This window comes from Anopheles darlingi, chromosome 2 (genome assembly GCF_943734745.1).
Source record: "Anopheles darlingi chromosome 2, idAnoDarlMG_H_01, whole genome shotgun sequence".
Lineage (NCBI taxonomy): Eukaryota > Metazoa > Arthropoda > Insecta > Diptera > Culicidae > Anopheles > Anopheles darlingi.
In genome coordinates, this window is record NC_064874.1 from 10,699,775 (window position 1) to 10,721,771 (window position 21,997).

Below are 21,997 nucleotides of genomic sequence, written 5' to 3' on the forward strand. Positions count from 1 at the left end.
GACGATGAAACTGATAAATTTAGGACAATTAGCGATAATTACGCAGATAACGCGAAGATAGTGTGTAGACGGTGTGTCGCGAATCGCGTGCCGCATTCCTTACCTTCCCTTCGGGCGTTGTCACGATTACAGAGCATGAGCATGAGTCACCATGAGAAACGCATGCTTTGGTAAAAAAGTGGTTGAATTTTGAATTTTCCAACAGAATCTCGGTGACACACATGCAGATGAGGGGTTCTTCGCCTTCCACGTCGAACTTCGGACACTATTCGTCATCGTGCACGGGCACTGCCTGCCTTCATTCATCCCCGTTTTGGCAAGTTTGGCGTACCGTGACGTAGCGGAAGGATCGTGACCGATTTCCTCTCCCTCCCGTCCCGCCTCGATTGCTTGCTGTTGTGTTGTGCATTTGCGGCGTCGTCGGCGATGCCATCGGTCGCGTGACCATCATCATGCTCGTCGACGTCGACGTACACCACTTGGTGACCTACGATCCGTTAATGGTAACGTGCTGCGCGAGGCTGGCAAGGAGGGGCTGACGTCTCGCGTTTTACTCGGCGGCGCCGGCGTCGTTGCGACAGTCGCCCTTCCTAAAACAAACTCGATCGATCGATTCGATCTTCGTGATAGATAAATTAAATTAAGTTTCACCAAGAGATAGAGAGAGAGAGAGAGAGAGAGAGAGAGAGAGAGAAAGATCTCTCTGTTTACTTCCGATGGCGTGTATTCTCTGTAATTACCACTAGAGATGAGACTCGATCGTGTTGATCGTGCGCCCGATGTTTCGACGTATTGTTTTCCGAAACATCGGACGTCTGGGCCTTCGCCTGATCTTTTCCATTATTCAATTTCGATAAGCCAAGGAGAATCGTAACTTTCGTTTGTCGAGTTGAGTGGAAAATGGACCTTCTGTGACATTCCAAACAGTCAGCATCTCTTCGTGCAAGCGGATCACAGACCCCGTTTAGGAAGAAAACATCTTCTTGCCGCTTGCAGGAGCTCTTAGCCCGTTCGACACTACACTAATGCTTGCCTTCCCCTTCAATCTACCGGCGACGATATGTTCAGCCCGTAACGGGCTGGCCACTACTTACCTTACCTCCGTCCTGCAACGTCGCAGTGGCACGAACCTTGTGTTTGCGTCGCACCGTTTTCGTCTGGAATTTACATCTAAATTGCCGGTAATTAAAGTAAATCATCGGCACGGCGAGCGAACGCGCGCGCGGAGACCTGAACTACTACTACTACTACTACTACTACCAGCCCAACCCCTTCAGTCAGTGCACGCTGCTCGATGCTGATGCTGCTGCTGCTGCTGCAAGTGCGGCTGGGCGGTGCCCGGCCATCGGAACTGCTAATTAGAATATTTGCAATCGCGGCCATGCACACTTGAGATCGAGCAGCGGCGAGATGGAGCAGCTGGGCACGGGCTAGGCAATCAATTGTGTGGCTAAGATGCAATTGCTCTGGTTCCACCACCGAGGTGCGGTGCGCATTGACATTTCCTAGAAGAAAATTGCTGAAGACAGCCGGACGAAAGGGGCGACCGGGCATTGTTGAGGAAGTCGGTCGGTCGGTCGGTCGGTTGGTCGGTCGTGTACTTCGCAATACGGAATCCAAGCAACCCGATACACAAGCAATCAATTTGCTCGAGTTAATGAAAGCTAGCGGCTGGAGATCGAAGTTCACGTTGGTAGTCGATAAACAATAATAACCTTTTTGGCACGCCACGTGAGTCCCTGTTTTGCTCTGTTCTAATGTGGTTTCGGTGGCTAAAAGGCTTAAAAATATCATTTGATAATTGCTACCAATTAGAACGTCTCCACCAATAGGCGCCTTCCGAATCCGGTGCCATCATAATGATCGACCTGCGTCATCGCAGCATCGCAGCATCGCGATGAATGAAATTGATCATTAATTGAAGCCTAACGATCCATTCACACTGGCGTGGATCCATTAGCGAGTTTTTGGACATCTTACACCGTACGGTCTGGTGTGGCCGGTGGTCCGGTTGACAGCATGTTTAGCCCGGGCGACGAATGAGCTCGTCGTCGTCGTGTTACGATGGCAGCTAAATTTAGGGGAACGAGCGTCGAGGCCCGGCTTTTATGTGACCCCTGGTCGCACTCCGCAGCATCCGCTGTCGATCATTGCGTTGTGTTTTTTGGACACTTGGGGTGCCGGAGTGGACGGGCGCTGGCGCTGGCGCTAGCGCTAACTTGCCGGCCATTGAGGCGCATCTGCTTTGACAGGCGAACGATGACACGATATTATTGGATTACACCGGGACTCGTGGGACCGCGTGTGACAACGCCCTGATCGCGCAACAACTGACATGATCGGCACACCAAAAAGGCACACCAACCGGCGTTCATTAAAATTAATGACGATCGGTGTCGATCGTGGCACTACAATGTTTGTGTTTGTTCGTTTGTTGTTGGCCAGCGGGCGTCCCGGAAAGGGCGTCGGTCGTCGGTTTGAGCTACACCCTCCCCGCAGATTCTGTGTTCTGCGTACGTTAAATATGCGGCGCAATACCGCGTGGTGTGCTTTCCGGCGCATATTGGCCACGGAACAACGGCGACGACGACGACGACGATGACGACGATGACGAACGACGATTAACCGTTTTGTTTGCCGAACGGTTAAGCAACCGCCGAGAAGGGAACGCAATCGTAATCAACGTGTGAGCGACGGCAAAACGGCCAGCATAGCTCCACGACGCCACAACCACCCTTACCCCGCCTCCCTTTCGTTTGGAGGTTGTTTCCGGCTGCAAATATTGATTGCAAATTGCAGCCGACCGTTCTCTAGGCGCGGTAGGGAGAAAGAGGAGGGGTCATGTTTGCCTTATCATTAAGCTGTTGTACGCCCTGACGCCTGGTAGGCGGCTGGCCGGAGCATTCAAGTGTATATCACTCGACTTCCACTCGATGGCACTCCCCCCAGAAGGCGGACTGACAATCGGCAGTAAGACCGGACGTCTATTAGAAGGCAAAAGAGCAACACGCAGGTTGTTGTTGTTGCGGTATTCCAAAGACGTTCCAAAGACGAATCGTGCAATGTTCCAAACTTCTGTTCTGATCACGGACTTCATCTTTCCATTTCAGACGAAAACCAAAAGACGTCAGTGATCGTAGTGCCGTCGCACGTAAACGTTGCCGGAAAAACGTCATCGTTGCCCTATACCACACGTTCTACAACAACCGATCGACCACTAGCCCGGGCTCCAGTTAATGTTGATGATGCTAATGGTCAACGGGGCCGGTGCACGGTGATGAGCGCTTGGGCTAATGACGATGGCGCGGTCGTGAAGCTTCGTCGCCTCGCACGCCGTTGACGCCATTGTTGGGAGTGTCGTCAGGTGGTGTCACTGAGTGGGCTACAGTGTGTGCAGTGTGAGGGGAGGAATAGGGTATTGCTGAACGTGCAGCTAACCAGGTACAGTCCGCCCCAGCTCGTCCATCAGTACGGGAGTGGATGCGCGAGTGCGAATCGTTCTACACCGGCGACGACAACGAAAAGGAACTAATAGTGCTTTAAAAAGGGGGAGAGGGACCCAAGTGCCAGTGCCAGTGTCAGAGGAAGGAGGATAAGGATCAACACGAAGCTGCAGCTGGAATGTGTGCAGCGCGAGTCACGCGCGTTAGTTGGATATCTTCATCGAGTGCGATTGAGGAATTTATAATCTCCGCCAAAGAGCGTTAGTTGGCGGCCAGGTCAGATCGGCTATCGAAGCCGATCGCCTACTACGACTTTGTATGTGCACGCGCGCCCGCGTGTGTGTGTGTGCGTGTGTCTCCGTGCCCTCCTCCGCGAGGGTATCTATTTCGCGAATCTGCCGCGGTTTCGTTCCGTAAAAGGAAAATGAAGAGTACGTGTGTCCGATCTCAATGAACGAACGAACGTCGAGGCCCCCTCTCGACGTCTAAAACGTCGATCGCTCGATCACTTAGACGGTTAGACCATCGTTCATTGAAACGAAACCTATACCTGGAGTGCTTGGATGCGCAAAAGCAGGCAAAGTTGTGGTTTAATTTGGAAGCGAGACAGCCATTACATTCGGCAGCCAGCCGCCATTTAGCAACGACACATTACCGAAAGGTGGCCAAGTGGTGACCGGTATGACCGTCCCCTCAAGTCGTCTCTCACACTCTCATCTTAACCTCGTTAAGGCAGACAGCTAATTAAAGGGCATAAGGGCGTCCCGAAATCCCGAAATGTGAACCAAAAATCGCCAGTCCGGCCATTCCGAAACGCGAGCGATCTCAAGTGAAGTGAAGTTCAATGGTGGCCGCTCAGTGCGCTACTCGGTGATCTACTCGTGGCGATTGTGTGTGATTACGGTGTCCGTTTTGACGCCCGATTCCGACGGACGGACGGACGGACGGAGCGTCAATTGGATTCGACGTAGAGGTGTGCGGTGTGCGGTGTGCAGTGTGACGGTCCTTCCGGTTGGTTTTCGGTGCGTTCGGTGCGTGTCACTTACCGTGGGCCACACGCTGTGATCACATCCTGGGCCTCCGTGTGCGCGTGTGTGTGTGTGTGTTTGTGTGTATGCTGCTTTCGACGTGTGTATATTCAGCACTGCCCCGGTCTGGTGCTTATTTACTCAAACCAAAACCACCACCAGACCGGTCCGGCCATCCAGCCGGTCAACCAGCTAGCCAAACCAACCAGATGTTGCTAGCCGTGGTAGTGCCCTAACCCTCGTTTCCGGTAGTGATGGTGGTTCAGTGATGATCAGTTTTGATTGAATCAGTGTGGCATAACCTCGGCATCAGCTCGGCGTGTCTTGTGTACCGTGTGCTGTCCCTCCCTCGTGTACTTGTGATTGTGTCCGTGTGTATTTGTGGATCCGTTTATCTGTTCGTTTCCTCCCAGTATTCGACCACCGAATCGGAAAGGAAGTGGTGAGTTGTCCTTGGTGTTAGATTAGAAGAAAAAAGTTCAAGCAAAAGGTGAAAGGACGTCAGTAGTGGGAAAGATGGCGATGCGCTGGGAATCGTCCACACCGGTGCAGGGTAAACGGCGATCGGCGAAGGGAGCGTGGACATCACGAGACTCCCGGGAGGTAGAGGAGCATGAGATCGACTCACTGCTGATGAATGAATCGACGATCGTGGCGGCCGATGGAGACCATTCCCGATCGCGAAATGTGCCCCGTGGTACGGTGCAGCAACAGCGAGATGCGGAATGGAGCAGCAGCAGCAGCAGCACAGGTCCTGAAGCCCGATGTCCGGTGGCCGTGGTCGATGTCGAGCTGACTGATCCCGAACAGGAACCGGACGGTGCGGACGATGGCGACGATCATGACAGCAGCAGCGGGATTGTGGTGCTGGATGAAGCAAGCGAACGGTTACTGGGCAAATGGAACGGAAGTCCAAAAGGTAAGGAATCCTCCGAGTACAGGCTTGCAGATTGTAGTCCCTTGTAACACAGCAGACCTCCGGCTTAAGATGCATAAGTGCATGGGTGGCGAAGGGAAACAATAGACCAGCTATCGTCCACTAGATTGGCGCTTCCTTTAATCGTGGAATTTACTCAATCAGTTGCCACCTAGCGGGAGTAGCGTGTGAGTAGCGCTGCCGGGAGAATCCTAGATCAACGTGTACTATGAGTCGCTGGTCGCTCGCTCTGCGAATTGGCCGCCGGGGGCAGCGGGTGTCGTTAATAAGATAAAAACAACATCTTGGCCACTTTTCTTATTGAAACATGAACCGTCTGTCGACCGATCTGCCGGAGGAATGTCAGCGTTTGGCGGCATGTTTTACAGCCACTCGAGCGCTCCTGTCCCGAGAGTCGGTCGCAATAACCGTGGCATCCCGCGTGCGTTCGCCACCGAGCAGGAGCGGGACGGATGCGAATTACGAGTAAATTGCGTTGATTAGTTTCCTGTGTGAAGAGGGTTTACTTTTTGGGGCGAAGGGGGCTCGTTCGACTGTTTACGGTGATACGGTGCCGAGGGTGTCGACTGCGCATCACGGTGGGAATCGTGAGCTGTACAGTTTTGGTGTTTTTCTTTTCGACTTTGTTTTAGAGTGATGACTAATGATGGGCGAACGTTAGCGTGTGGTGTTCGAATTGGCGGATCGCACGGGTTGTTTGTGTACATAGGTACTTTTATGTGCATGGGACATAAAACGGTGCTCGTGCTTGGCTGAATGACCTGAAACGGCAAACATCATACACAGTGTAATCATATGTAGCGAGAAATGATCTCGAAATTGGTATTGAGATAAAAGAAATTGAGAATGTAGATCAGGACAATGTGGATTGAATTGTGTTAATGTTTCAGAAAAGTCTCTCTCTTATACAACATTTACTCAATAAAATGATCCTTTTAATCCCTGTTTTTAATCCTTGATTTGAAAAAATGGGTTTTTGTTGTACTTTTAAACACCATTTCCCTTCTATATTCGTGGCTCATCTCATTCGTTTATAGGCTTTGTCACTATTATAGTATTTTTGAATGTTGTACCTCTTTTTAACGTTCGGTAATTTTATCATGAATCTTTAGAAGAAAAATTCAGCTTTTTATTCGGTTCACTATCGAGAGGGCACTACCCTTTTACATGTCAATAAATATATAATCAATAATTCACCGTTTTTTGACCACATGTTTTTACCACGCTATTTTGTCTCGTGCCTCACGATTTTTGCTGGAAAAGAAAGGGTGCTAATTTGTTCGAAAACAAATTAGCGGCACCCTTCACTACCTGGTACTTCTCTATGGATCCCTACCGCTTACCGGTTTTTGCACCTTCCGATGATGCTACGGACAGCGGGTGCCCCTAAGTGGTAAAACTTTGGTCGACGAGTTGGAGTTTACATTTCCAGAGTCGTTTTGAAGACGACAGAAATGTTTGATGTTGTCCAATAGGCATTTAAAGTCGACCAATGCTGACCGCATTTGTGTGTAGAACAGAAAAAAGGATTTAGCATTTCGAAATTTCATCAAATTAAATAAAAAATCCACTACGTTCATTAAATTAGTTGAAGCTCTTCGGGACGCCATATTCCTAGCAGATAATTCTGAAGTATAAGCGCGATGTCTAGAACATCACGCTACACGCTTCTCACCATGTGCGTTGCAACGACGTTCTCGCGTGACAGTCGAACGTGCTACTGCGACGGTAACGATGCGCTATATCCGATCCCGCGCTCATGCCGCAGCATCAGTTACTATCACGCCGCGTACTACTAACCCCGCGTACTGTTGCCGCCAAAACCGCAGTTCTGTTTCGAGCGTGGTGAGCGTGTAAACAGCCCCAAACCGGCTGGCCATACCGGGTGATCGCTAGTCCCACTAACCGCCATTCTTACCCTGCCTCTCGCTCAAACGACAAACACACTTTATACGACGAGCGGCTGAGCTGAGCACTAGGAATGGCGTCTTGTGGCCGGTTGGTGGTGCGGTTGTACTACTAACCACTGCCAAGCCCCGGTTTGGCTTGAACTACCGCTAGCAAAACAACAAATCGTGTTGTCGTCGTGGTTGTCGTCATCGTCGGCGGTGGCAGAGTCATCTCTGAACCACCTGCCGGGCACACTACAGCAGATCGTACGCACCGCGAACACCTATAAGAACGCGTCTCGGAACATCTCGTGTGTCTCGGGTGTCGAGCCTCTCGTCGTGCAAGTCGTCGTCGTCGTCGTCGTCGTCGTCGTCGTCGTTGCTCTCTCCCTCTCTCTTTCTATTTCTATCTCGTTCTCTCACTCTGTGTCCTTCTTGTACTATCGGTTTTCCATCTTCCATCACACCCGCTCGAGTGGAAGTGAACCGCCTGAACGATCGGCTGACTACCGTGCTCGCTCACACCACATCTATTAGCTCGCACAGCATCCTCACAGCACGGGAACGGACTCGGAAAATCGGTTTTCACCGCTTGAAATCGTGGTGCTCCAGCGTTTGCACGGTTCAGTCGCGGTTCGGATATTGGGCAGCCCTGTTGTCTGTTGCACGCCTTCCACTCGTCTGGTTCTGGCTGCAACTTCAACGTTCGGTGGCGACGTCGGTCGGTTTTTGGAACGTTTCATTTGAATTTCCTGTGTCACGGGCTACTTGATGGTGTGTAAAAGATGTATGTGCGCGCATGTGGCTGATGAAAATCTAAACAGGCTGCGTATTGTGAAGTGAAAAGAAATGCCACGAGTTTGAAAGAAGACAGAGCCACGGGTTCGAGACAGGAGTCGCTGATTGGCGCGAATCTTCTTCTATCCGCAGAAAACCACCACCTCCAGCGGTTGCACGTCAAACGGGGTAAAGTGAATTTCCTCCGGTAGGGTGAACTTTGGCGTATGTTTGGCACCACCGGTACAGTAACCCTTCACCTAGCGCAACCGAACGGAATATCAATCAGAAGTTTACACAAACTGCTGCTGCCGTAGCTGCCATGCCCCGTGCCGCTGATGGGACTTGTTGGTGTTGACTGTCTCGTTCACTTAGTCACTGTTACGACAACGACGGCGACAGGGAGATAGTCATTTTCCGAAAGCCATTCCAATCCGGTTCTAGTGCACGTTGCTGCTGCTGCTGCTGCTGCTGCTGCTGCTGCTGTTGCTGCTGCTACTACTGCTCACCCCGATTGCTATCTCTACGTCAAAGTGTGACCTTGTGTGTGTGTGTATGTGTGAGTGCGTGCACGCGGTTGATTGGGACATCCTTCTTGGTGGAGGGTGCGCGTCGTTAAGATCTACTAGACGGATTGATGGAGATGTGGATCGACCGGCGGATCGAGTGAGCTCCCTTCCTAACAAACTTGAATCGACGACTTGCCCCCGCGGGGTGGCCTGGTTGAGCATGAAAGCCGTTGAACTCGCGATGTTGTAACTACGCAAAGTCGATCTGCTGCTGGAGACCTTGAGTACCCTTTGGGGTGTGCTCGATCAAACTCATCGTCGAGGACGAACGCAAGAGGTGGGACCTGGACAAACGCAAACCAAATCGCAACAGAACGCTTCGGTAAGAACTACAAGGGAAGCGTTTTGCACCAGGCACATAGTAAACGAAGTGAGTAAGGAGTGGTGCGACCTTCCGGTTGAATGCATCCACAGTATTTGGGTATCCTCCCGGTTGTTTGCATGCATGAATTGTGAATCCGTTGGAGTGTAAATGCTGTGTCTCCAAGGGAGCAACCGCGTTGCTACCCACAGAAGCTGGCGGGTTCACTCATCCAAGCAGCAGTAGCAGCTGATGGGGCAGCCCCGGTGATAGCAATGGTTACAGTGTGCAGTACTGTTTTCATGGAGCAGAAGCATTGCTTCGTTGGTTGAAGCATCCAAAGGGCAAATGCTTTCCTTCCAGCAACTTCGTTACCGGAAGTGCATGTTGTGTGAGAGAGTATCACTTTAATAATACAAGAAAAGAGTGTCGAAAACCACTGTTAGTGAGCAAAGAAATAAGTGACTACCTACAGGAAAAGGTAACAATAGTTTAAAGTGATTGCCAAGGGCGTTTGATTTCAATACCTGATATCTGAGATTATCTGAGTTTACTGCAGGTTTGTGTACGAATACATTACCACTCTCCAATTTACCATTAACACCATACTGACCGATGGACCATCAGTAGATTCTGATACATTGATGCGATCAACAGAGTAATATAGATTGCAGCTGCTCGTAGATGTTCGTCTAACTTATTGGAAATATTGTAAAATTCTCAAATAGTTAGTCAAAGATATGGTTAGAAACTCTTCTCTTATTCGTTAGTATCAGTTTCCACAGGAAATAATCTTGTAATATACTAAATTGCTATATAATCCGATGCAAACGTGCTTCGGTCTAGCCGCCTGATCCAACATAAAGCACCTGTCACCAATTGGTGTACATTGGCATCGAAGAACCTTCGGATTATAGTAATGGAACGGAAATGACGGCAACCGACAGTAGCCATTCCTTTAAAACGAAGGCAGCCATTGCTTTGTAGCAGGACATTTTCCCCTAGCTGCGTCAACAGGTGCAATTGTCGTTGCCATTAGATAAATAGGGTGGTACCATCGCCGTTGGAACGTTTTATAATGATACAGTCGTTAGCAGTCGAAGCTTCAAACAGTTTACCATCATCGCACAAGGACAGGCACCGGCCATGCCAGACGTTCAAAGGAGTCGCTGGAAGAAGCGCAGGTGCAGGAACATTATTACTGTTTCGAGAATGATAAGCAGCAAGCGGCTCGCCCCCTTGGACGAGGAAATCGTATTAATGGTTGCTCGTACGTACTGAACGGTACTGCGCGTTGCCGGGGCGCGAGTTGAGCGTCTTTATGCTCAGCTTCCACCCTGTCTCGTCTCCCAGAGCCGGGCTTTCGGACTGATTGTTATTCGAGCGATTTCCATCCGGACAGTCCCGCATAAGCTCAACCAAGCATCTCGAAATCAAACGAGCTGGCGTGCGGTGCAGTGTATTGGGTGTCCCGTCCCCAGCAGATTCCATTTCGACCTTGACCTCGTTGTCGTGCAAAATCCTGGCCTCCCTGGACTAGTTACTCGAACAGCTAGAACCGACATTATCATGCGTGTGTGTATGTGTGCGTGGGTGTGTAAGGATCCGTGGTTGTGGTTCCGGTCAGTAGCAGCTGTCGAGACCGTAGATAAGCTAATGAATATTGTAACAAACGCTCGGGCTGCCAGAGCGGAAGAGGAGAAGATGTGAAATAGAACATGTAGCATCACGAAAATTGCACACCCTTCCTACTGTGGTCAGCGTAAGCTGGCGTAAGCAGCAGAAACGAACTCAATCCCATATAGAACTCCGGTTCGCAACTCGACCGGAAAGCCGTTCCCACGCCTTGCATACCGACGAAAGGAGGTGTTCAACGGATAGCCAACAGATAGACACTCTTATCATTTGCTCATCTGTTACCGTTTTATTTCTTGTTTGTCAGCGAGGGGCCCGCGAGCACCCACTCCCAACTCCAGTCCGCTTCGTCAAGTGCCAGGCGCCTCCACCTGTCCAACTAGCGTGCGCCTTCGGCCGGTTGTATATTTTCTCTCTCGAGCTACAACATCTTCCGTGGTCTGTCTGTATGTTGGAGAGGCGAGTGTGGTGCATGTGTTTCCCATTCCACTCCATTTACATTCCTGTCGCTTATCTCTCGTCTGTCACTCGTGGCTATCCGGATATACTATTCCGACTTCTTTCAGCCAACCACCACGCCAGCCAGTCAACCAGCCGTACGGTTCTCTTCTTCTTTTGAGAGCAGACTCTACCTTTGCAACCAATGTCGATTTTGGGGCGCCGTGCCGCCAAATGGAATGATTTATCTAGCCATGCTACGGAGTCTATGGCTGTGTTCCTTACCTTCGCCAGATGGTGCAGCGTAAAGCTTTTGAGGTTTTATTTTTACATTTCTCCTGTGTCGGCTTCCACTGTGCACAAGGCTGCATTGTACTATGAATTGGGGAAATTGAAATTGAAACACCCGTTAATCCCACTTCGTCACTGATTGATGCCCTTCAAATATACAAGCATGAAAGCAGGATAAGGGCGGTTCACTTTTCCGTTTCCAATCCTTTTACTGTTTGTCGAATTGAGGTAACGTTAACATTTGCGACGACCTCGATGAATAGGAATTGATTCCAGCAGAAACGTTTAGATTCAGGACGTAATCCACGCATTAGAATGGAGTATTTACTGTGTCTTAATCCGCTTTGATAATATCTAACATTCAAAAGCTCATTAACAACAACCGCGGGGCCATTGTAATGATTTGTTACAACGTGCTCGACAAAGTACCTACAATCCTCAAATGCCGCCAAAAAATATTCAATTTACTCCAACCGACATCGTGTCACATACGGGTGTGCGTGTATGTGCGTGCTGGAGCGTTATTAGTAAGCGCATCAGCTCCACCAGCCACCAGGAACGTGCCATCAAGCCGTTCCTCGCCAGCTCGTAAACGAGCACAATCGTTAACCGTGCTCGACGATCCTTTGATGAAGATAAGCACAGCAGCGTGCGCGAGCGTGAGTGTTTCCTGGGCGAAAAAAAAAGAAGCGAAATAAGAAGAGCAGGAACGGCGGACGAGACCGGGAACTCGATCCGAAGATGCAAAATCTGCCGGATCTAGCGCCTTTTCTATCGTAGCACCGCAATCTGAGTTGTAGAACGGTTGGGCTTCCCGCCGACGGGATTGCGGCTGTCGAGGAGGGCCAGATTTACATCCCTTCCCAAAGCCCTCAGTGCGCTAGGCATTCAAGAACAGGCGGGGTCTCGTCTCGATACACTCATAGTAGTAGTAATAGCACCATCGATCGATGAATATCGGTGATCCGTTCGCTTAACTCACGTTCTCGCGTCGATTGTGTTTTTCCCCCAAGGTCAGAATGGTGTCAGAACGCATTCCACGATACTTCCGCCTGCTTATGCATGGATTATGGTGATTACGCAAGGGTGTAAAGAAAAAAGAGAGCGAAAGAGGGACAGAGAGCGAGACGTGTGTCTGTTGAGGATGGCTTAAGATGGTTTGAGATAACATGATAACGGATAAAGGAAGCAGGCGAAAAGGAACTGTTACAGTCTGAGTCAGTGTGTGTGTGTGTCTGTGTGCACCAACAGCGTATTCCTTGCCTCGAGGTGTCCACGAGCAATTCCATCTTGGAGTGTGCTTCTTCCGCTCGCGCTTCTGTTCAGCCAAGCGACTCGTTGCGATTCTGATCGTATCCCGGTCCGTTTGGACCGTAGACTGCCCCGAGGGACACACATACAACCACACACCTGCTTCCCGTTAGGGGGAGTTCCCGCTAGTAGCTTGTATTATGATGCAAAAAGTCCATTCCCTTAGGCTACAGACTACAGACTCCGCCGGTCCCACCATCGGCGTGAAGGATTAAGGACGAACGAATACTATCCCAAGAGGGATGGGTGTGTCGCGGTCCTCCATGTGTGTGTTGGTGTGGATCTCAAAGGGATTCGGGCATTCATCGCAAAACTTCGAAGACCCCGCCCGGGCGACAGGGGGCCACCGTTTGGGACTAATCTCATTCCAAGCCCCAACGCCCCAATGCGGTGAGGCCGATCTGATGAGGAAAACTGATGGAATAATTTCCCCCCAGAATGGACCGTACGAACGAGCGAAGGAGGAAAGAGAAGAACAAGAAGGGATCTGTTTGGTCGGGATTTCCTTTTTATTTGATTTGGTTATTGTTGTCACGGACAGGAAATTGCATCGTTTTCGGTGCTTTAATGACGATAGCCGCAATCAGGATGATTGAAATCAATGGCCTAGTGACGAACACAGATGGGCTGCTAGAGGATAGGTGCTCGAATTAGTTTAAGAACGAGAGAGAAAGAGAAAAAAATAGAGATAGAGATATTGGACGATGTGTGGAAGATAAGATTTAGTGGATAACACTATTTACTACCTGGCTACTTGGAACATTAGTTTCCAGGTCCAGGATCCCGATGATACTAGCTATCTAGTAAAGCTTGTTACCTTGCTTCCGATCCATCACTTTATCCATTCGACACTGATCAAACAGGACTTTGATTGATAGATTTCTTATCGCAATCCCCCGTCCGTACCTTGGGCGACCTTTCGTGCTTATGCCCATGGAGCGGAAGGAATTTGAATATCAAATGAAGCAACAATGTGTTGTACGCTCTCCCATATGCCCGTGTGATGATAAATGATCTCACACCTTTTTATTGCTTCACCCCTTCACCCTGCGGGGAACAACCCAAGTGAAGAGTGAGACATTCATGAGTTCGCTCGGCGAACAGTGCAAGCAAATAATTACGTCTACGCTACGTCGCAGATCCCCGCGGACGCGGTTCAAACACAACTCAGTAATCCACGATCAGTCACGATCGGGTGTGTGGAGGGTCAGCTGATGGCTTAATAGAACCAGCCTAGCGAGCAAGTTTTTTTTTATTGTTTTGACTCAGGCCGCGGGATGAAAAACAGCGGGCGCGGCGGGCGACAAATTAATTACGTCGGCGCGCGTCTGTTATGGGCCGTCCGGTTTGAAGGCGGTCCACAGCAGCCACAGCAGCAGCAGCAGCAACACACTGATCGCTGCGCAACACAACTCACGGAGCGACATCGTTGGTTGCTGTCGACTAGCTACATACCGCGAGCTTCCGCGAGGAATAAAAGAGGGACGATTGTCGTCGTAGTTGATGACTTGTTGACCCAGCATAAATGACTGTTAATCAGGCGATACTGATAATGACACCTTATGTCTTATCGGTGCTTCGAAGCATGATTCGAAGCATTCAAATCATCATAAAAAAAAGAGGGAGCTCTAGAAAGGGCGCCACAATTTGCGGCCACTTTGGCTTGTGGCTAGGCTTATCAAAGCAGACCAGCAGAACCATTGAGGTGAGGGGCCAAGGGTCAGTGACACCCCAATATAAATTGCCCGTGTATGATAGACTAAACAGACATAATCTCGATGCGTGGACGGGTCAGATCGGTAGTGTGTGAACCATGGTCGTCAAATCACTCGAGCTGGTGGTAAGGACGATTGTTTTCATTGCGTTGTCAAAGCGATAAACTGACTCAAGAAAATCTTAAGCTTAAATGAAATCGTTTAGAAGTCCGTCATTATTTGTTAAAAAAGTAATAATTAAAAATATGACAATAATAGTTGTGTGGGCCGCTAAATACCTACACCATCCCTTCTGTAAGCCATCTTGAGGTCCACCCAAATTGAATATCCTGTGTGCACCAAGTGATGGGTGCCTCGACCATCATTAAGCAAACCAAAGTCAAACAGTCTGAAAGCTGCGGTCGGTTTCAATAAAGCAGTCCACAGCGGAGAACCAGCGCATCCAACAACAGTGGAAGCCGGCGGATGTCCCGGACAAAATATCACTTAAAAGTTCCGCCAAATGGATTTGCCTATATTTCCATAATTTGTAAAGCAAACGCCGGTCCCCGGCGGATCCGGATCCGATTCAGAGACATTTTGCAAGCAGGCAGACATAATGCTGCAAACCAAAACCGACCGTTTAAAAGGGTCGGAAAAGAATCACGGGTAGAAAAGGGACCAAAGCGAATACCAACCGTCTCGTCGCGCCCCCACCGCAAACGCCCTTCTTCTGTTGGTTAGTGATATAATAATATTTGCAACACTTGAAAAACCTTTATCGGTATGCAAATTCCATCTGGCGGGCAACTTTTTCTTGCTCCAGACTTCTTACGCTTTAGGTTGTCCATCTTTCGTTCTGCCGGTTGCTTCGAAGTGGTGTTGGGCAGGTTGAAGTATCCGGCAAGGGCAATGTAGTGAGCGAAAAATAAAATGCCGAAACAACATCAAGTAGATAAGATGTTGCTTCAAGGTTCAATCTTATTTTGATTTGCTGGTCATGATGGACGATATCCGGTCATCTACTCAATGATGATGGTCCGTTGGTTCCCTTTTTTCCAAAGAAATTGTCCATCCAGCACCTCCATCGAATGGAAAGGGAAACGGGTTGTCTGTAATCGATCATGGAGCTACTACTTCAACTTTGACAGGTGCACAGAAGATGCGGCTCGTTTGTTGATTAAAATGTTCCATGAAAAGGACGCGACATCAGGGTTGCAATACATCTGCTTGTCCCTGTTTATAGCTGGACCCACACCCCTACGGCCATAAGCCGTAAAAAGGAAGAGCGCAAAGCAAAACGACGAATGAATCGATGCCTTGGGGCTGCGTGACAATGTCGCTCTCTCATCATTCGATTGAAGGGAAATCGGATTGGAAAAGTAGAAAAACCAAAGGATGCTAATAATTCCTGTGAACGAGAGTCTTAAGATATTAAAAAAGAGAGGCACGAATTTTTCCCTCGAGGCCTCTTAACTCTTTTGATGTAATGTATCTCTACTCACGCAGAGCAACAACAAGCTACAGCGTTACTTATAATCATCTTACGATGATAGCTTCTTACGACCGTAAACAACGCCTGTAGACGATATCGATTGGCAAAGCATCAAAGCATCGCTGGAATCGCGCGCTGGAAAGTCATGAACCGAAAAGGCAATCATCCCATCCATTCATCCATTGCCCGGGATTAGGATTTCGATTTCATCTCGGCATCTCGCACCTGGCCATCGTTCCGTTCTTGGGTTTTTTGCTTAATTCAATTGGCTTTCCCGCATACGCGGCCGACAAACCGCTTCACCCCGATAACCCGGTTCGTGACCACAACCAGCACTACTACCCGGCAGGCGTCTCCATCCGTCGAGGTGTATCTCATCCAATGGCCTCAGCGGCTCTCTGGCAGCGAATTGGATGAGCTATTTTGGCTCGAAATGGCAATTTTATTGCTTCATTTCAACCCATCCATCTCCCATCCACGGCCCATTTATTGACGACCGCTTGGCCATTCGTTTAGTTTCCATTTCCTTTTTAGAGTTTAAAGTCCACGGGAACGATGTGCCGGTTGCTGCTGGTGGTACTAGTGCCATCCCCACATGGTACGATGTCAATCCGGCCGTTTGCTGTGCCGAGGTTGGTTTATTGACTTTAAAAAGGGGTCGCGCTAACTGTTTGTCGTCGTCGTCTTCGTCGTTGTGAAAAATCACACTAGCACACGCACGCTTACAGAGATACACTAGGATCTAAGGTGCAGGGCAACTCTGAGATGGTAACTCAAAGCACTAAACTCGTCGGTAAGGCGGACCACTGACGAAGTCGTTCCATTTTGTCCTGCGTCCTACGATGAGGGTAACGCATTAGAAAAGGAATGATGCAGGGGAGGGAGGGGGTGGGAGTAGAGTGAAAGGATAGGCAAGGCCACATTGCAAACGTATCCACTAGGTTAAGCGTGTGTCCTGGTGAGGACTCTGAGGATGAGCCAATCAATCAATCAATCGTCCGGCAAAGTCAGCCTCGATCGATTCTACCAACCTACGGCAACCGACGACGACGACGCTACCAACCGGCAGGATACGTTAGGATCGTCCGGCCACAACCTCTCTCAGTGAGGTGGCCGAAGGTTAAAGTGTATCCGAGAGCGAATGAGGGAGCTCGCAAACAGCTTTCGCAGCCAATCGCCAATCTTCTGGCGAGGAACGGCATATATGGCACGGAAATAACTGACCTTTCGTGGACCTGGGGTCGGGAGGGGAAAAATATAAATTCACCCCACCACCGGACCATCCCCTGCCGACCGACAGGAGTCGGAGTCGTGTGCCAGGTATGTCGCAAACCACCGAGTATCGTCCTGCCGAGCCGGGTGAAGTCAAGCGAAGTGCGTCAAACTGTAAACTGTTGCTGCCCATCCTCGGGAGACAGCACAATTCCGGCGATTGGAATTCACCGTTCTGCTCGTTCGTATGCTGGTTGTGTGTGTGCGTGTGTCCTTGTTGTTGTGGAGATGGAGTGTAATCCTTTTGGGCCGTTGCAGCCACTGAATAAGCGCCAGTTGATATACGGGGAAAGTAGAAATGGATGACCTTACGCGATGCGATGGAACTCTATTTCCTTTTTGAATTTTAGAATCGGGGGCCACAAACAAGCTTTATATGATGGGGAACGAGGATGGGTTACATGGTTTGTAGATCAAGATTCATTGCTTTAAAAGTTTTCCGTAATATATGCTAAACCTAAACTGGTCGTCGGTTTCGTCGTTTGCTTTATTAACCAACAGTCATAACTTTTTCTTGAATGTTTTATGTTGCATATTATTGCAATTGAACCTCTATAAGTGTGAGTAATTGTATCGAAAAGAATAACAAAAGGGGCACTTGATATGTCTGTAATCGACGTCATATTCTTGAATTTTGAATGTCTATCATCCAGCTATCCGCGATCGATTCCTTTGTGGTATAATAAAACATCAAACTTAGAGCTAAAACGTTAGTAACCAGCAATCGGTTATGACCGATAAAGATGTACTCTAAAATGCACCTTTTTACGGTCCAATTCACTTTCCTTTAAACACAAAACTTCAATACAAACGTAGATAACCCCCCTTTTTGGGAGAAGAGAAAAGTAAAGAAAGCCATATCCAATCAATCCATCATCCAGCCTCGGATCGCGGGCTCTTGGGATCGGTTTTCCATCAGCATGAGCCGTAGAGGTCTCGTGACGGAGAGAAGAAAATTTATTGCCGAGCACCGATGCGCCAGTGCAGTAGATCTGTCGAGTGGTGATGGTGCTGCTGCTGTTGCTGCTGCCTGGTTGAATGTTACCGTTTTATGTAGCGAAACATCATAAATCAAACCGAAACCGAGCCGCGAGCGAGTGAGTGTAGCGCCTACTCCGATTCCAACCAGACGCCAAATACCAGATAGGGACCCGATCTAAGGGACTATCAAATTCGTTCCATAGTTGCCCGTTGGAGGAGTAATTAAACCTGACACCAGCTGCATCCGATTCATCCAGAAGCGCTTACAAAATGGAAACACTGGTTGCTGGTCAAGTTTGCCATACAGTTTAACAAAAGTAAAGCTTCGCTCTTCGACCAGAAGGTTAACGAACGCTTGTTCCAGAATGGCGATGTGACCTTCGGTTAAAACTTTTCTCCCCGCCCGATAGCTCATTATCGCTTGCTTTGGGATGTTTTTCCGTCACTGGGAAAATGAGATACGTCCACTTGAACGTCGGGAAAAGGTATCCTTCTTAACAACCCGGGTAAAAACTTTCTTGACCTTGGCCAGCATAGCCACAACCTTGTCATTGTTTGATCCCAAAAGAGATTTAATTTTAATGAATCCTCAACCTCTTCTAAATAAAACATTCGCACTAACTGGCCACCACTGACTCCAGCAGCTGTTGTTCATCACGCCGCCGTCTTTGGTGTCGTTCGACGGTCAAGAGTCGTTAGACTTTCGTTCACAATTCGGTGATTCGAGCCACGACGGTCGAGAGAAAGTAGACAAAAGGATGAGCAGACGCTGGCACCGGTCAAAACACTTGAGCGAGCATACCCAGGACGAAACGAAATTTTTCCCACGAAATAGATCCCCTGGGAGGTGCGCCGAGGAAACAAAATGTAGGGTTCGCGACCACAACTTTAGACGATCGAAAAGGAGCGAGAACGTCGGTTTGTGGCCGGGTTTTTCGAAAGGTGTGTCCTGTGACACACCCCTGTAGCTATTTGAAAGGCCACGACCCAACCAGACAACCGACCGCAGACCAAAAATCGTCCCAGACTTTGCTTGGCTGCGTGGCATCCGGGCATCTTGCGAGACGTAAGATTAAGATTGCAAAATAATTGCGGTTTTCGTAACTCGTTTGGCAATGTAAATATGCTTATCAAAACTCGCTCCCTCCCTCGCTATCTTCCCCTCCGTGGGTATACTCCCTGATCCCTCTGGTTTCTGTCTTCTAACCGTCTGCAGTGTAACATGCTTGCTGATGCTGTGGTTACGCGGTTCAGTCTTAGAAGTGTGTCGCTGTGCTTGTTGGGTACCTGAAATCTGTAGCAATTCGCGGTTTTTCAACTTTCCGTTTGAAGTCCCAGTGCTAACCCCAGCTCAACGGCAGCAACGTCAAACGCAACTGGGAAAGTCACTATTTAATGGATTTCTAACTTAATTCGTCTTCAAATCGGTTTATACCACACCAAAGCGACCAGAGCGGCAGATGGTAGATGCTGGGTGATTAGGGGAGTGCGAGCGGTATGTTTGTCCGTATAAACGAAATCCCCTGTGGAAGGGCAAAAGAGAGGGTGAGCGACATCGACCATCCCCGTGTAATCCCCGGTCCCGCGTGATGACATTCGCGATGCGCAGGAACTTGTGGCCTTCACACAAGGAACGGTGTAAATATCTTCATATTTTCACCGACCGACGGACCGACCCCTTGGGGGCAGGTTAACAGGTCGTTTCCCCTATCTCCCGGAATGTATTAGTTTGTCAGCGTCTGTCAACAGAAGTTTGCGATGAGAATTGGAAATGAAATCTACTGCTACCCGCTGTGCCCGGCCAGCAGCCGGAGTTCACCTGGGTTGCGCTGTCCTTGCCAGCTAACCACAGGGATGCCACGTTCTACTGCTGGCTGCCCGGTGTAGTGAGGTCGGTTTCACTTCGTTTGATGTTGCCATTTTTGCCCCGGGCCAAAGTAATCGGTAGAAACTCATCCGGGTAAACGTGGGGCAAAACAAATTAAAAACCATCCAACCATCCGTTCACGTACACTTTGACTTCTTGGTCCGGACAGTTTGGTGCAGTTAGATCTTCCCAGGTCTTGCGTTGAATTATAAGAAATTAAAAAAAAACACGGGACGAGCAATGAACTGAACTAGCAACTGTCAATTACAGGCGTGCCTGTTGCTCCGCTGCTGTACTAATGTATCTGTTTCTTACGAAACGATCATAATGCATTCCAGGTTTAATCGTTCCGCGGCGCGTTCCATCAAGTGCAACCCCGTCGTGTCCTGATTGCATAGACCTGCATACATTGTTGCATTGACGCTCGAATTACGAACCAATTTATCTCGGCATTTGCTCACCGAAACCTCGCCTCTTGAGACACGCTCGTGAATGAGATATAACACGATTGCCGGCCATTCAAACCTACCGCTCGAATCATTAGAGGCACGCGAACCAATGAAAGCACCAGATGCTTTCGATGGTGATAGCCGAGGGGTGCACCATCAGTTCAATTGGACGCGATTACGAAAGTAGCATAAGCAGAACATGCGCTCGCAGTCCAATTCAACCGACAATCCAGCCTCCAAATGATGCATTTCTTTGCACGCCTGCAGAAGGCCATAATGCATCCATTCAGCAGTCCATCATGATCTCGGGCACCAGCGTTCCTCTCTTAATTTGTTAGCGTTCCGCAGCATGGCCCCAAAACGATTAAGTAGAGGTAAGCGATGAAGTCAACTTAGGTGCTACTGTACTAGCGCCACGCGTTCATGCGTAAAACACCGGCACCGATTCATAATTAATCGGCTCGCGATTGGCATCTTTCTGTTGGCTTTTTTAGCTGCTCTCGCTTCAGTCACTCAGAGGTGTCTCCGGTGGATTGATTGATTGATTGATTCCGACCATCGTTTCGATCGTTGATTGAATTCGTCCCTCGACCATATTTTTGTGCCAAGGAACGCCTATCTTACCGCACACTGTTAGCTTACGGAAGTGTTCTCGTGACAGTTTAGAAACAATGTTGATATTTTGACTTATCGAGGACGCATCTACTGCAGCGGAATTCCTATGGTCAGTTGATGAGAGGGGCAGTTGATAGGAAGTATGCTGGCTGCTATGATGTATCAGCTAAATGGATGACTCCGATTCTTCTTAATCAGAGGTCAGTGTTGACGTGCTTGTGGACATTCTTACGATGAGCAACATTGGTCGTAGAATGCTAACAATCGAATTCCCGTTATTAACTAGTTGAGATACACTTATTCGGCGAATTATTTTATTTCTATCATGCTTGCATTGTTCGTGGCTTCATTTTCTTCAAATATTCTAAGTTTCTTTACACAACATTCGTTCGATCTTGGCCTCAGCATCGCCATTTGCAGCAATGTGGCTAATGAGCGTTACATAACTAACGCGATCTGATCGCTTGTAGGTCGTTGCAGCAAACGAAATCTCCAAGCGCAGTGGAGGTCTCCCAGTGGCAGCGGTCGAGTCGCTATGATGATGATGATCGGCATTTTTTTTTTTTGTGAGGCCTAGTGGCCACTCACACGACGCCTCCCAAGAGGGTTGGTGTGGAAATGGAAATCTAATCCGGAAAACGTGGTGCGTGGCCGAGTGCAACCGTGGGGTGTTCCGCTCTCCGTCGCATCGCATCGTCCGGCAAGGGCAAGGTCCCGGCTGTGAAGGGTTTTGTTTCTTCTTCGCGACTTCGCACGCGGTCATTTCGAGAGGGGATTCGACACTCGATATTAGGTTCTCTTTTAAACTGTCGCCTCGGGTAACCGGTAAGCCATTCTTGTGTTGGCACTGCATCGTCGAGTAGGGAGTCCGGTTTCAAGCGCGGCCAGTATCGTTTGTCGGTCAGTACGGGACGTTGGAATTAGGCAACAATGTTGGGCTATTACCTAATTGAGGAATTGGTGGAAATTCTCGAGGCACAGTGGTCGCTACTTCTTCTGCCGCGC

General features: G+C 49.2%; 1 protein-coding gene across 1 annotated transcript in view; it reads left to right on the top strand.

Moving 5' to 3' along the window:
- The window catches only part of LOC125949021 (organic cation transporter protein), a 29,662-nt gene that overhangs the window by 1,308 nt on the left and 6,357 nt on the right, over positions 1 to 21,997 (top strand). The window contains exon 2 of the mRNA XM_049675699.1: positions 3,111 to 5,390. Within this exon, the coding sequence (XP_049531656.1) occupies positions 4,988 to 5,390 (403 nt within the window). The 5' untranslated portion in view covers positions 3,111 to 4,987. The remainder of the gene's footprint in view (positions 1 to 3,110; positions 5,391 to 21,997) is intronic.